Source organism: Erigeron canadensis, chromosome 5 (genome assembly GCF_010389155.1).
Source record: "Erigeron canadensis isolate Cc75 chromosome 5, C_canadensis_v1, whole genome shotgun sequence".
NCBI classification, from domain to species: Eukaryota; Viridiplantae; Streptophyta; class Magnoliopsida; order Asterales; family Asteraceae; genus Erigeron; species Erigeron canadensis.
In genome coordinates, this window is record NC_057765.1 from 40599269 (window position 1) to 40614458 (window position 15190).

Sequence of the window (15190 nt, forward strand, 5' to 3'; positions counted from 1 at the left end):
TTAAAAACCCCCCCACGTGACTTGCACGTGAGGGGTAAAGATGTAATATCACGTTTCTTAATTACTTAAATGGTACCTAACGTTTGCATGATATTGCTGGTTTCATACCTAATGTTTCTTAATTACTTAAATGGTACCTAATGTTTCTTAATTACTCAAATATTCCGGTATTACCATTACGGTATTTCGGTAATTTCGAAAAAGAAATTTGAAATTTTTTTTAAATTGTTTTTATGATACTTTATTGCTATTTTTGGTTATTTGTGAACTTTAAACTTCTATTTTGTTATGAAAAACCTATTTCATATTATTTTTGAGTGGATTATAAATACATTTGGACTATTTTCATTAAATTGTATCAAATTTTGGAAAATTTTCATAAAAGAAAAATAAAACAAATTAAAAATAGTCGTACCGGCCAATATTTTTGGTAATATCGAAAATTTTTTCACACCAGTATGACTTAAATACCAATTTTTAAGACATTGGCTTAAAATGGAATTCACTTTTCAAAAAAATAAAATAAAAAATTAATAACTAAATATTAGATACCATTTTAGTAATTAAGAAACATTAGGAATGAAACCAGCAATATCGTGCGAACATTAAGTACCATTTAAGTAATTAAGAAACATGATATTACATCTTTACCCCTTATGTGCAAGTCACGTGGGGGGGGGGGGGGTTAGCGGCCACGTGACGGCGTTAGCCTTCAGTATGGTTTGAGTGGAAATTTGCATACGTTGGGTATGATCAGCGTAATTTCGAAAAGAAAGGTATGAAACCAGTAATATTACGCAAACGTTAGGTAGCATTTCAGTAATTAACTCTTTATAATAAGTACGCAACTATTTATTATATAATTTAATTAGAGCCATTGGGCTTTGTTTAGCAAACCTGTTTATTTTACAAATGTAATCATTTGTTTAGTTTAACATTGTCACATTGATAGCTAAATGCTTATATATAGAATATAATTGATCATTATCCAATACTTGTATAAAATTGCTTGCTAAAATACTGAACAAATAATCCAAAGCGGAAATCATAGTTGCTACCGCGACACCTAGCATAGATGCTACTGTCCTCACACCCGAAAAACTCAAAATGTAACATAATCTACATTTTATAAAGGTAAACATATTTTTTTTGCTGAAATTTTTTTCACATGGATCATTATCCGCTAGGGAGGCTTAGAGGAGGGACAAACCCGATCCCCGGCTAGGGAATATATTCTTAAGGGGCATAAAATTATAAAATTTATATAAAGCGGGAAGAGCTAACCAACTAAATTGTTAAAAAAAATGTTATGAAAGTTTGAGGGATCATAAGTTAACTAACAAATAATTTACGAGTAGTATATATTGTTAATATTATGATTTTGTTAAAGTACAAAAAATATATAGTTTTATTCTTAAAACATTAGTTATTATTTACAAAAAAATTTAGTTTATACGTTTGAATTCGTTAGGAGTTGGAGCATTTTTGTCTCTCTTCAGCCGGGGCATTTCAATCTTTAGGGCCGCCACTGATTATCTTAAATCCAAAAGTTGAGTTACGTACGAAACATATGGAGAATTCAAAAAAGTGAAGAACTGAATAAGTCATTTAGTTCTGTAGCTTCTATTCTTCTAACTTCGTTTATACTTTATAAAACTTGAACAGTTGAACAGCCCAACTGCAACATTGGGCTTGATACATATGCAGGTCTACCCAATACATTTGGTAAAAGACTAAAAGTTAATATCAGCAAATACATACAGTGGTACTTATTCTTGACCTGGACCATGATTAGTTTGTCGAGGAAATAGATTGGCTAATTCAATGCTATATATATCGACTATAGCTTACTCATTATATAAGTTTAAGAAGATCCATTAAGGTTGTACCAATTAGATATTACCATCTAGTATTCTATACAAAATTTCTATTACATAGACCACCATCATTTCCTTCTCTTACCCCTACCACGGTAAATTCGTAATTATTAAATTAAAATCAATAGTAAGCACCAGAAGATTTCAATAAGATTGCAATTAAATATTTTGACCTTATTTATCATTTTAGAGTGTCACAAGATCTTTAATTTAGAAAATTGAGACAACGGTTAATTGTAATTTAAAGCAACACACAAACGAAGTCTAAAGAGAGTTATCATATGTGCAAATTTTAATTTGATACCATGTACAATCATATATTGTGCATCATCAATGGTTTATACCTTTTGATGAAGAAACGTGTATGACATGTTAATAAAATCAATGTGTCAAACCGGAAATTTAACGAGTATTAAACTTTTGAGTTTCTAATCACAAAACCATATAAGAATAAATAGGAAAGAAATTTCACTAATCCTGCTAGTTAAATTTCTACACTAATTAACAAAAGAATATATACTAATTCTTCTTTACTTTCGTATGAGAAACTCTTCCCCGGATTGCCTATCAATCCGTTTAATCCACTTATTGCCCTTCTTCTTAACTTTCTCTAAACCCAACCCGAGTTCACCACCACCAGCAGAAACATGACCAATGTCTAACCCATTTCCCACCGGCAAATACACCGATCTCACAATCCTTCGTGAACCACCACCTTCTTCAAACAAGCTCGCCCATTGGAAATCCAAACCTGCTTTCAAAGTACTAGCATTCTTACAAACCAAAACCGCCCCACGGTGTCCAAACTTAGCTGCTTTTAAAATCTTTACAAAATCTTTTTGTCTTGAATCAACCACCAAAAAATCTATAACGTCTAGCGACCCTTTTATTACAGTTTCGGCCTCTCCAATGATTACTTCAGTTGATGACATTCCTGCTTTTTTCATTGCAGTGATGTATTCAGTTTTTGAGTCCTGGTCTGGGACTATGCATACGTGTCTACCACTTGTGTGAGTTGATGCAACAGCTAAACCAATGCTTGTTGCTATGATACCGCCGCGACACCATGTTTCGATTATGTTTTTAGCGTTCCATCCAGCAGCCATAGCGGATATCAGCTCTGACACACTTGATCCTTGGTGAAGCTCACACTTTAATTAATTTATAGAAGAAAAAAAAAACATCAAACAAATTCAGTAACTTAATTGTAAATATAAAACATCATCATTTAATTTGTATATATTAGGGCTGTATTTAACGTGCATAAAAAAACTTGTACCTTCCATATTAAAAGCCCGCCCCTGATTTTCATGGTAAATATACAAATAATTTATGCACCTTAAACACAGCCCTAAGGGCTGTATTTAGCAAACCCCATATAGAATAGGGGTTTTCCTTTCCCAAATATAACTTTCTGTACACATTTATTTGATGACATGTATAATTGAAGTTACTTACAACTTTTAAAAATAGTAGGTATTTGATTACTTTCTAACAAAATAGGAACCTGACGTCTAATTCTAACTTCGATCATTAATGTTTATTTATTTTTCTAGCTAGTGGATTAACAGAGAATTTCTATATGTGATAGGCCTGGCTATATTTTGTATTTTTCTTAGAACCGAAACTTTCGAGTTGAAATTAACTTGCACCGGCCCCAAAGGATGGGGTACACTAGTTAGTTGTCTTAACCAGACCCAGTTCGAAAGGAAATCCTCTATAAATTTTTTTTGCTATATGTTGTTGCACTTCTTAAAATAATTGTTATCGTAATACTATTATTCCAGATATAAAAAAATAAAACAACATGAGGAAATTAGTAAGGTACAACTTACGGATTTAACGGTGTCTGTAAAAGCTTTAGCAGCCATCTCCGGTGACCAAATAAGCTTCATCTTTTCTGATTTGTTAATTGGATGTTGGGTTGTTTTGTTTTTTCAGGTATGGGTAATGATAAATGTGAAAGAATATCACTAAACATTAATATTAATAGGTCGAAAAGAGGGGTGAGAGAGTTGACTTTATAAAGTCCACGAATATCCAACGTGTGGGATAGATGCAAAACAATGGGCCAAAATTTTAAAGTTGGTTAATTCATAGTGCAAAACAACTGATGATTAGTTGGAAATTTGATAAACATCCTAATCGTATAGTTATAAAGGATAATGTATACAATTCTCATCTGAGAATTGGTCAATTATGACTTCTAAAGGATATTTCCATTGGTGACCAAAAGAGAAGTTGGTCGGTCCCAATTCTTAATTGTTTTATGCATCCAAATTTCAACAGACCAGTTTGTTCCACCAACATTCCTGTGGGATAATAATTTACAACTACTTTAAATCTTAAATCGTTTAAGTTGGTTTAATGGCGTGCAAACTTGGGTTCAATTAATTAAATGATTGATTTGGATTGGGTTATCGATGGTAGTGAAAGTTTAGATTTAGCTAAGTTGTGTATGTGAAAGATCGAAAAATTAGTTATCTATTTATACTCCTTTATAAAGAGTATTAAATTTCTTAAATTCAATACTTTTTTATCTTCCCAAAATACTCCTACTTAAACATAATACCCTTAATACATCCTTTCTCCCATTCTCTCTAATCATTACACACTCTCATCGACTTTCTATTACCCTCTTCCGCCGCTGCTCTCCTTCTCCACCGCCTACCTCGCTCTCCACCACCGCATCCCTTTTATATTGTCATCACTTTCTAGCCGTTGCAACGTGCGGACACTATGCTCTTCTTCTTTAAGGTTGAATGGAGATAGGTTATGAATATGACTTTTGGATGGTTTTTAATAAGGTATGTATATAATAATGTTATAATAAATTGTGCTCTAAGCTTTTTATATAAAACGAGTTTTGAATTGTGTTACTTAAATACATGCATAACCTTGAACTTTACATTAAAATTGAGAAAAGTCATAGATCGAATACTTTACAATATCAAATTATACACACCTTTAATCAACAAGAATGTAGATAAGCATTTTTAATGGTTAATTTATTGGGATAATAACATGAAAATGTAACCAACTATTAACAAAAGGTTATGTAATGTACCCATCTACTCGACTTGTTATGTAGTGTAACCAATTATGTTTTTTGGGTTATACAATGCAACCAACCGACTATGAAACAAGTTGCCGGTTACTAAAACATTTTTTTTTAATTAAAAAGTGACCACGTGTTACGAAATAAATATTTTAGTAAAATTTCAACTTGATTTACTGAAGCCAAATACTAATAATGATTATTAATAAATACATCCATTAATATCATTGATTCACCCACCGGAGAACCAATTTCCTGTCATATATACCTCGATCTCAAGTTGTTCTTTAATCATGCCCACTTCAAGCTTCATTCAGGTTGACCCACTCCAAAACCTATAAAAAAAAATCTCAAATCACCATCACTTAGACCGCTTCTAATGGTATGTCACCAATTCGTCTTGAGCTTGTCACCATGAAGAACCCATTGGCACCAATTCGTCTTGAGGGCTAATCCTTGAAAATTGTCACCGTGAGGAAAAAGAGAAGACGAGACGGTGGGGTAATTTTTAATATTAAATATGTTTTCTGCAAGGATATGTATATCAGTATATGAAATGGTTTCATATGTTTTTTTTTCTTTGTTTCATATATATATTACTCGTATATGTTATGTTGAATTTTAAAAATAATGTTCAAGATAACTCATATTATTTTCTAGATGATCGACTGTTTATATATTTTGTGCGTTTAAAGGGAGAAAAATATGATAGACATATATCCATTCATACATGAAAAAGTTTGTCAAAGGTATGATTAATTTGTGCTTAAGTTATCTTGACACTATCCTTATTACGGGTTAAGTTTAGAAATATGATAGGCATATATCTTAACATAGTGTTTTTTTTTAACACCGTATAATTTTTTTTTATTAATGTAATATTTTTTTTTATTAATGTAGTTTTTTCCAATGTAATTTTTTTAATTAATGTAATATTTTATCTTATTAATTAAAGGTTTTTATAATAGGTATTTGTAATATTTTACTTTTATACGAAAATTATAAAATATTGAAGAAGAAGTAAGGAAGAAGTGAAGAAGAATTATTGTTGGCAAAAGTGTGTCATCAGATTGAAAAAAATAAAGAATATATGACGTGGCGCTAATGTGGCAACCAGGAAGAGATTGGGAAGTGTTCATTGTTCGGACAGGCCTTACAACTACCACGCGTTTCCCACATGTCATCGCCGCAAAACACACCATCAGTGGAGATCCAAATTGTAGGTCATAAATATATACCCGCAAATCACAGCTAAATTTTATATTTCGATTCATAATTAAAAGTGAGTGTAAAGAAACATCCTTTCAACAACAAAAAGGTGTAGAAGAAATTAATAAGAATCAAGGGTTTGCTCTTATCGGGAAAACAAGCCGCCATCTATGGGCGATTCTTCGGGATTGGTGATGGCAGTCGGAGGTATGGCGACGATAGTGGAAGGTGAACGGGGTGGTTCAGAGTAATCGGGAGAGATTCGAACAGGTGGGTTTCATGCCCTTAACAAAATCAACAATCTTTACTGATATGTATATATCTATATGTAATTGGAAGAGAGACAAAATTTCTTGTATATATGTGTGTGTGTTGGATCTATTTAGTACAGAAGCAAAGTGTATATCTATACTATATTATAAAGTAAATAGGGTTTCAACTTTCAACTTCAACAATGTACAAATGATAATGCATGATGTACCATATATCAATGCCTACAACTTTCTCTCTCCTCCATAAATCATTTTATTTCTCTAATTCTTTCAAAATATTTTATCTCAAAAATCGTACATTGATAAATTATAAAAATTATATGGGTGTTCTTAAAGTTTCATACTCTTTCATTAGAGATGTCATTCGATATACTTTCGACGAATTTTTAAATCCGAGGGCGGAGCCCATATGGCTAAGACATTTGGCTATGAAACTCTATCACATATCACCTCCTATGACCTATCACATATCACCTACCTATGACCCTTACCATTTTACCGCCACAACGTGCAAGTACTTACTCTCGTATCTATTTATATTCGAACTGAAGATAAAGATAGAAAAGAGAAAGTGAAGACTGGTTTCATCTATAATTTTTTTTAAGTTAATGGATTTTCACGTGTCCAAAAAGTGGGTATAACCAGATGAAATACCTTTTGTATCCGATTGCATACATTGCATAACTTAAAAAACGTAGTTGGTTACACTACATAGCAAGTCGAATAGATGGGTTCATTACATAACTTTTTGGTCATAGTTAGTTACACTCTCATGCCATTATTCTAATTTATTTAACAAAAAAATTAATTGATGTTAAGATGAAGATTCCCACCTTAAGCAATCTAATAAAGTCAATCAAGCATATATAACCAAATCAAATATATTCACTGAATGTTCATCACACAACTCTAGTTGGATTATTTTAAAAATGATAAGAGTTAAAGAGATAAGATATGAACATGTCAAGAAGTCTATCACATTGGAAAATTCGTATATACAAGAAATATGTATGCAACACATGGGTTAAATACATGCATAAAATATGAACATGTATATATATACTCCGTATAAAAGAAAGTAAGGCCCATGCAGTAGAATCAGCCAAATCATGCGACCAAACAAACTAATATTAAACACTTTTTTTTGGGGTTGCAATCTTCACAATCTTTGCATCCTAAGTTGGAAAAGGTGAATGACATGATGGTTTATGGATTTAAAGATGGAAGATTAAGATCCTCTCGATCATGTTTAATTTATAGTTGTTATAAGTTTTAGTATATGAAAGTTATTGATATTTAACTTTGACAAATTTTTGGCATGATAAATTTCAAGTGGGTGCCTAGTTGGTGTGCAATCTATGTTTAAACAATACACGGCCCAGGCCCGAGAATTTATATACATGTCCATTCAAAATTTTTTTAATGGGCTTCGAAGATGGGTTTTGGTCAGGAATCCATGATTAGTAAATAGTAATTACTAATTAGTTACTTAAAATCTTAACCTTTCTTGCAAATTGGGCCTTTTCAAGACAAGGAAAGACCGAAAGATGATTATATAATTTTACAACTTTACAGAGTACAGAATATAGTTTATAACTTTATTGACCAATTTTCCCTTTCAAAAGCTAATATTATTTGGTTCAATTTAAGTATCTAACCAGTTTTACGAATGGACTAATCATAAGCGAGTATCCGCTTTCCGCGTAGCCGGGAATCATCCGGGTACCAATCAAGATAACTTTATAAGCAAGATGTTATAAACAATTAAACATTGCAAACGATTGTGGATCCAGAGATTATATACGAAATACATAAATTTGATTTATAACTCTTTTGGATTTCTTGCATTTAAAAAAAGAACATATCCATGTTTTTTGGACAAAATTTAGACCAATATGAAAAAGGCATCACATAATAATGCATGTATAAAGCAAAAAGAAAGATATAAAAAGTATACAAGAAGAAAACGACATTAATGATTGTCAGTTAAAGGCGGACTCTTTTTGTCACTACATGAACCCGATTAATTTAATGAAATTAGGCAAGTACCCGCACGTTGCGGCGGTGAGATGATGGGGTGATAGGTCATAAAATGTGATAGCCAAATGCCTTAGCCGTATGGGCTCCGTCCTTGAATTTAAAAATTCGTCGAAAGTATATCAAATGACATCTCTAATGAAATAGCATGAAATTTTAAGAACACCCATATAATTTTTATAATTTATTGATGTACGGTTTTTGAGATAAAAGATTTTGAATGAATTGGAGGAATAAATGATTTATGGATGAGAGAGAAAACAAATGATTGATTGAGATTTGAGAAGAAAGAAAGAGTATTAGGTAAATATAGAATTAAAATATGGCATTTTGGAAAAGTAAATATTGAAACTTAAAGTGTAAACAAAGGGAGATTGCTTTGTAATATAGTATAGATAATATAACTTATCTACGTATCATATATAAATGTAAACCATATCTCTTTGCATATCTCTTTGCCAAATTTTGTCGAGTGTGTGTGAAATAGAGATATGGAAAAGTCTTATTATTGTATTCAATTCTTGATAATCATCTCTATAGCTGCTTTTATATTTGCATATACAAGATACCAACCTGAAGGTCTTGGTTGCACCACACCGTGGTGCATCACCAAGACACACCAAAAAACAAACATCCGATCGAGCTCGATTTTCGACACTGATGTTTCTAGCTCAAGCCACCACTTCACAGACACACCACTTCACCCACTTGACCCGTTAACTGTAACCGAAATAAACAAAATTCGATCCATTCTTTTGGTATATGCACCTTTTAAGTCGTCTTTCCCGTCTATCAGTACTCTTTCTTTAGAAGAATCCGAAAAAGTTGATGTACTTGCTTGGAAAACGGGCGACCCGCTTCCCCCTAGAAGAGCATCGGTCGTATCTTTTTTAGACGGACAAACCCATATCCTAACTGTTGATTTGGATATGAATGTTGTGATAGGTCATGCTGTGAACATCGGGTCTGGTTACCCGATGTACACAGCTGATGACCTTGCAACAGCTTTACAGACTGTATTTACGGATTTGGAGTTTAATAAGTCCATTATGGCTCGAGGGGTGGACTTTAATGATCTGGTTTGTGTCCCACCTTCGTCAGGCTGGTTTGGGCCTGACGAGGAGGGTAAAAGGATCGTTAAAGTCCAGTGTTTTTCGAGCCAAGATACTCCAAATTTTTACATGAGGCCCATAGAAGGGCTAACAGTTGTTATAGACATAGACAAAAAGGAGGTGGTTAAAATTAGTGACACTGGCAGGGGTATTCCTATACCAAAAGCGACTCATACAGATTACCAATACACTACTACTAATAGCCCGTTTTCGGATATGAATCCCCTAACAAACCCAATGTCTATGGAACAACCCAAAGGGCCTAGTTTCACTGTAGAGAATGGACATATAGTGAAATGGGCCAATTGGGTTTTTCATCTAAAGCCTGATCTACGGGCGGGGATGGTAATATCCCGGGCCATGATCAGGGCTGAGGATGGGGAGTATAGGAGTGTGATGTACAAAGGGTTCGCGTCTGAACTCTTTGTACCTTATATGGACCCGGATGAAAGTTGGTACTTTAAGTCTTATATGGATGCAGGTGAGTTTGGGCTTGGTGCAACCGCTATGTCCCTTTTGGAACTGAATGATTGTCCGAGAAATGCGTATTATATGGATGGGGTTTTTGCTAGTGCAGACGGACGTCCATTTATTCAGCCCAAAATGATTTGCATCTTTGAGAGGTATGCAGGAGAGATCGGCTGGAGGCACTCGGAAATTCCGACCATGGGTTTCGATGTAGGTAACTATTATTGGTACATTTTTAAACATTTTGTCTTATAACAATATTGAAGGTATTAAATGCACACTACCATTATTGTATGGTCCAGTATTCCCTGAAAGTAGATTCCTCACTGTCTAATCAAAAAAATCATACTAGAGAATTTTTAGTGCACCATTTGGTAATTGTTCCCTTACGATCTTTTAGAACATGACCAATGCCCCAGTTGGTCCTATACATGTGACCCGCTATTAGAAAAAGAATAGTACGTAATAAATATCTAAATGATAGTGTGAGTATCGGTTCACCTATAAATCGAATTTTTTTCATGGAAAAACAGATCCGAGAATCAAGGCCAAAAGTGACACTCGTAGCGCGAATGGCAGCATCAGTTGGAAACTATGATTATATTTTTGATTGGGAGTTTCAAACAGATGGTTTGATCCGTATTAAGGTATTTGTGATTCATCACCTTTCCATAATCGTTTTTGAAAAAGTACTAAGACAATGTCTTACATGACCGATTTTTTTATTATTACGATAGGTGGGATTGTCGGGTATGCTAATGGTGAAAGGGACTCCATACGAAAACATATACAATATCCCCAACGCCGATGATATGACTGGGACACTAGTATCAGAAAACGTGGTCGGTGTAGTTCATGATCATTTCATCTCATTTCACCTCGATATGGACATTGATGGCACCAACAATTCGTTTGCAAAGGTCAATTTGGTCAAAAAAGAGACTTCACCGGGCCAATCTTCACGAAAGAGTTACTTAAAAGCAGTAAGAAAAGTGGCAAAGACGGAAGATGATGCAAAAATCAAGCTTAAACTATATGACCCGTCTGAATTTCACGTCTTTAATCCTTCCAGGAGATCAAGATTGGGTAATCCAACAGGCTATAAGCTCGTGCCCAGTGGGACTGCGGCTAGCCTGCTTGATCTCGACGACCCTCCACAAATTCGGGCTGCATTTACAAATAATCAGGTACTTAATGATACCTAATTACCTATGTAGGTGGTTTATTTGAAATACAAGTATTAATAAACTCCCGTTTAAAAACTTGATCAATCGACAGATTTGGGTGACTCCACACAATAAAAGTGAAGTATGGGCTGGTGGTCTTTTGGTATCTCAAAGCAAAGGTGAAGATACACTTGCTGTATGGTCTGCAAGGTAAATCTAGCCCGGTTGGGCGTGTTATGATATGATAACGGGTCAAAAATGATTTGGGTTAAAACTTGTGCATTATTACAAGAGAAAAAAAAAAAAAGTTCACCTGATTTATACTACTCTAATTGACGTACTTTATTAGTCATTACTCATAATGATAATTGACGAAAGTTGTCATTTTGCTATATATATTCCGTCTCATTGTATTGGAATATATGATCATAATAATAATGAGCTGTTTTTTTACTGAACGTACAGGAATCGTGACATTGAAAACAAGGATATCGTGTTATGGTACACACTGGGTTTTCATCACGTACCATGCCAAGAGGATTTTCCGGTAATGCCAACGGTGTCATCGAGTTTTGAGCTTAAACCTGTTAATTTCTTTGATCGAAATCCAATTATGGGCGCGAAACCAACATTTCATAAGGATCTTCCTGTGTGTTCTACTGTTGCTCATGCCTATTGATCAATCTATACAATGTATTCTAAATGTCGAAATTTGGTGAAATCTACCCATTTTGAGAAATCAAACGGATAATTGTGTCTTTATTCAGATTAATTTTTGGTGATAATCTGTTCGCGGAATAAGTAATCTAGCTACTAAGTAGAGTTTATGTTTTGTAAAATAATAAAAGCTTGTATGTTGATCCAAATCCAAATTAAGCTACGTGTGTCTTTTTACCTTTTTGAAATTCTTTTTTTTTTTTATTAATTAAATTAATTCATGTAAAAAATAAGCTATATTAGGTAAATTGTATTTTAATATATAAAGATAAAGATTATACCAGAATTTTGATATACCTATGTATGCTTACTGTTTAGTTACATCTTGAATTCTTGATGTGGCCTACTAGAAAATTTGAAGATCTCATTTTTTTCTTTTTCTTTTTTATATAGATAGATTCAGAGATATATAGACACGAAGTTTGGGTGAAACTTTCTCAGATTTTGGCAAAAAAGTTGTTTGATAAAACATCATGTGGACATGTACTAGACAATGGGGATGGAGATCAAGGTTTTGTCACAAGTCACCAACTCACCAACCACAAACACACACACATAAAAAACAAGAATATATAGGTTAGTTAAAATCATGACGAGGAGACGTGGCAACCTAATCACATTGTTAGGCAAGTCTCACTCCACTCGTCCGGAAGATTTAAGTGTCCATGACAAACCGGAAACAATAAAGACCATAACACCTATCGTGCCACATATATAGCCCTCAAACTTACCTAAAGTAAAATCCATTACCCTAAACAATGAGCCGATAATTACAAGGTCAATTTACAATGTAGGTACATAGTAGCTTAGTTGGTTATGGAGATGTAGGTCCGCCTTTGCATATGCCATGTGAGCATAAAACAGAATTGCTTAGAATTTACATCAAGAAGTACTACATTTGTAAGGCATGCATCAAATAGTTCACATGGTAATTTAGTGTCACACTCACACGAAGGATTATTTTGTATGGCACATATGTGAGGGCGTGACTCGTGAGGTAGTGGTAATCTAAACTCCAATTTTAAAAGATAGTATGTTCTTTATGATATTAAGAGTATATTTTGAAGTTAGTAAAGGGAGATGTGTCATTTTTTTGATAAATGAGTTAGTGGCTTAGTGCTAACTGCTAAATGAAAATTTAACAAAAGGTAAACCAATTAAGAGTAGAAAAAGATAGGGCCTAAAATAATACTACTTGATAAACTAAAAAAAGAAATCAATAAGGCAAGAAAAATAGGTTACAATTGGCACTCTTAAATCTTAATGAAACTCTGAGTATATGGTTTCTGAAGTGTTGCAATCAATACATATCTGTTTGTTTGTGTGACCAATAACTGGCTGAAGTCTAAAGATATGATTCCCCATTGTTGAGAATTCGTTATCAACTCTAAAATATGCTAATTCAGTAACTTATTTTTTTTTTCTTTTTGAACGTTCGTGTCACGGGACGGCTAGCCGTTACATCAAATTGGGCAGGCAGTCACTAGCGACTGATCCACGAAGTCAGGGAACCACAGGGGAGGGAAAACCACACCAATTTAGCCGCTACAGAAGACACGACGCTAAATTGGGGAAAAACCTTGCTTGCTCGGATTCGAACCTTGGTCTCCAAGGTCCAAAACTTCACTGCAAGACGGGGATGTCTACTGAATTAGTTTTAATTTGTTCTATAAAGAATTTATTGCTAGGCTAAACAATTCCTAAAGGGCAAAGGCTTCAACATTAATTTTTGGGCCCTTTCAAACTTTGGCCCCTTATTGCACTGCCAAGAGCAGCCTTAGGCTTAGCTTTCATGTATTATAATTATTTAGTTGCCTTTCAGATAATATGACATAAGTTTATATATCTAACTATAAGCTCCAAAGATATCTTACGTAAGATCTTCAAGAACACTAGTCGATGATATGAGGAAGCCATTAGTATCAGAAATCATGATCGGTGTGGTTCATAGTCACTTTATCTTGTTTTATCTTGATATGGACATATATAGATGGTGCAAATAATTCATATGGAGAGGCCAATTTGGTCAAAAAAACAGACATTACCATGTCAATCTACATGATGCTTCTGAATATCATGTTTTTGAACCATTTTAGGAAGTCAAGCTTACGGTTAGGAAATCATGACGATCCTCCTTAAGTACGTGCTTTTACAAATAACAAGGTGGTATTAAATGATGTTTACGAGTATAATCTTTGGTTGCTAACAAACAAACAAAGTAACAAATAATATTGGTTCTTAATTGTAAAACATTTGGGTGACTCCTCAGCCAATAAAAGTGAAATATGGGCTGGTGGGCTTTTGGTATCTCCAAGCTATACACTCGTTGTGTGGTCCTTCAGGTAAATCAAATTGGGCCATTGGGCTGTTAGCTTTCATAATAGTCAAAATTCAATGCTTAATCGTAATTATGGTGTTCATTGTTCGACCAGTATACAAATTCAAGTTAGAAGAAGTCAAAATCAAATCAAATCAATATTGAAAGTATAAAAAATAATTAATTACAATATGCTAAGGTGGCTAACTAAAAAGATAAATAAATATGTTGTTCATAAAATTCGTAAACTGCACTTAAAATGTGTGTCAAAAGGTGAGTGCAAAGGTTAATACTAATGAATAAAATATATCTAGAGCAACATTTTAAACATATAAAATTCAAAAAGTAATTTTTTTTTATATATATATATAACAAAATATATATGCTCTAAAATATACATTTTTACTTATACTACAGTTCACGTACGAGCATAACATAAAGGTATGACAATATCTTTATACACCATGAAAGAACATGGTTTCACTAATGATAGTTACTTGTAACTAATCCATAACACCGATAGTCTTCAATAAACTATCACTGGCAAAATCAAACGAAAAATGAAAGTTTTTTTTACTTGTAGATGCATATTTATCTCTTTGTAAGAACAACTTTCAATATATTGCTTTATCTTATTAGAAAACAACAAATGTAGATTTTGACATTTTGTGAAAATATATGTAGTCTTCATTATTTCTCGAACAGAAAAATTAGCAGGTAGGGTAAGTGGAATCTTGTCCCACTAATTCTCGATTTTGACATAAATACCCATTATATTAATTTATCATTAATACAACGGGTTATGGTACTTTGATTTTTTCTGGTCATAGTAAGTAAACGAGCATATAAGAGTATATTCACGTATACGGAATATTTATGACAAATTGGTGAGTGTGTATAGACGTTCAGCACACTGTAGTAAACAACTTTGGTATATACTCCGTACTACAATAGTTT

The 15190-nt window shown here is 33.4% G+C and overlaps 2 protein-coding genes across 2 annotated transcripts; one reads left to right on the forward strand and one right to left on the reverse strand.

Moving 5' to 3' along the window:
* Positions 1 to 2264: 2264 nt before the first annotated feature.
* Positions 2265 to 3938, reverse strand: LOC122601942. The gene is made up of 2 exons (XM_043774669.1): positions 3713 to 3938; positions 2265 to 3028 (listed from the first exon to the last, which is right to left on the reverse strand). The coding sequence occupies exons 1-2, from the start codon at positions 3770 to 3772 to the stop codon at positions 2408 to 2410; spliced, it is 681 nt and encodes a 226-aa protein (XP_043630604.1). The 5' UTR covers positions 3773 to 3938; the 3' UTR covers positions 2265 to 2407.
* Positions 3939 to 8921: 4983 nt separating this feature from the next.
* On the forward strand, positions 8922 to 11984 carry LOC122600191 (primary amine oxidase-like). The gene is made up of 5 exons (XM_043772864.1): positions 8922 to 10243; positions 10567 to 10680; positions 10771 to 11220; positions 11312 to 11409; positions 11665 to 11984. Exons 1-5 carry the CDS (start codon positions 8945 to 8947, stop codon positions 11876 to 11878), a joined length of 2175 nt encoding a protein of 724 aa, XP_043628799.1. The 5' UTR covers positions 8922 to 8944; the 3' UTR covers positions 11879 to 11984.
* The last annotated feature ends 3206 nt before the right edge of the window (positions 11985 to 15190 follow it).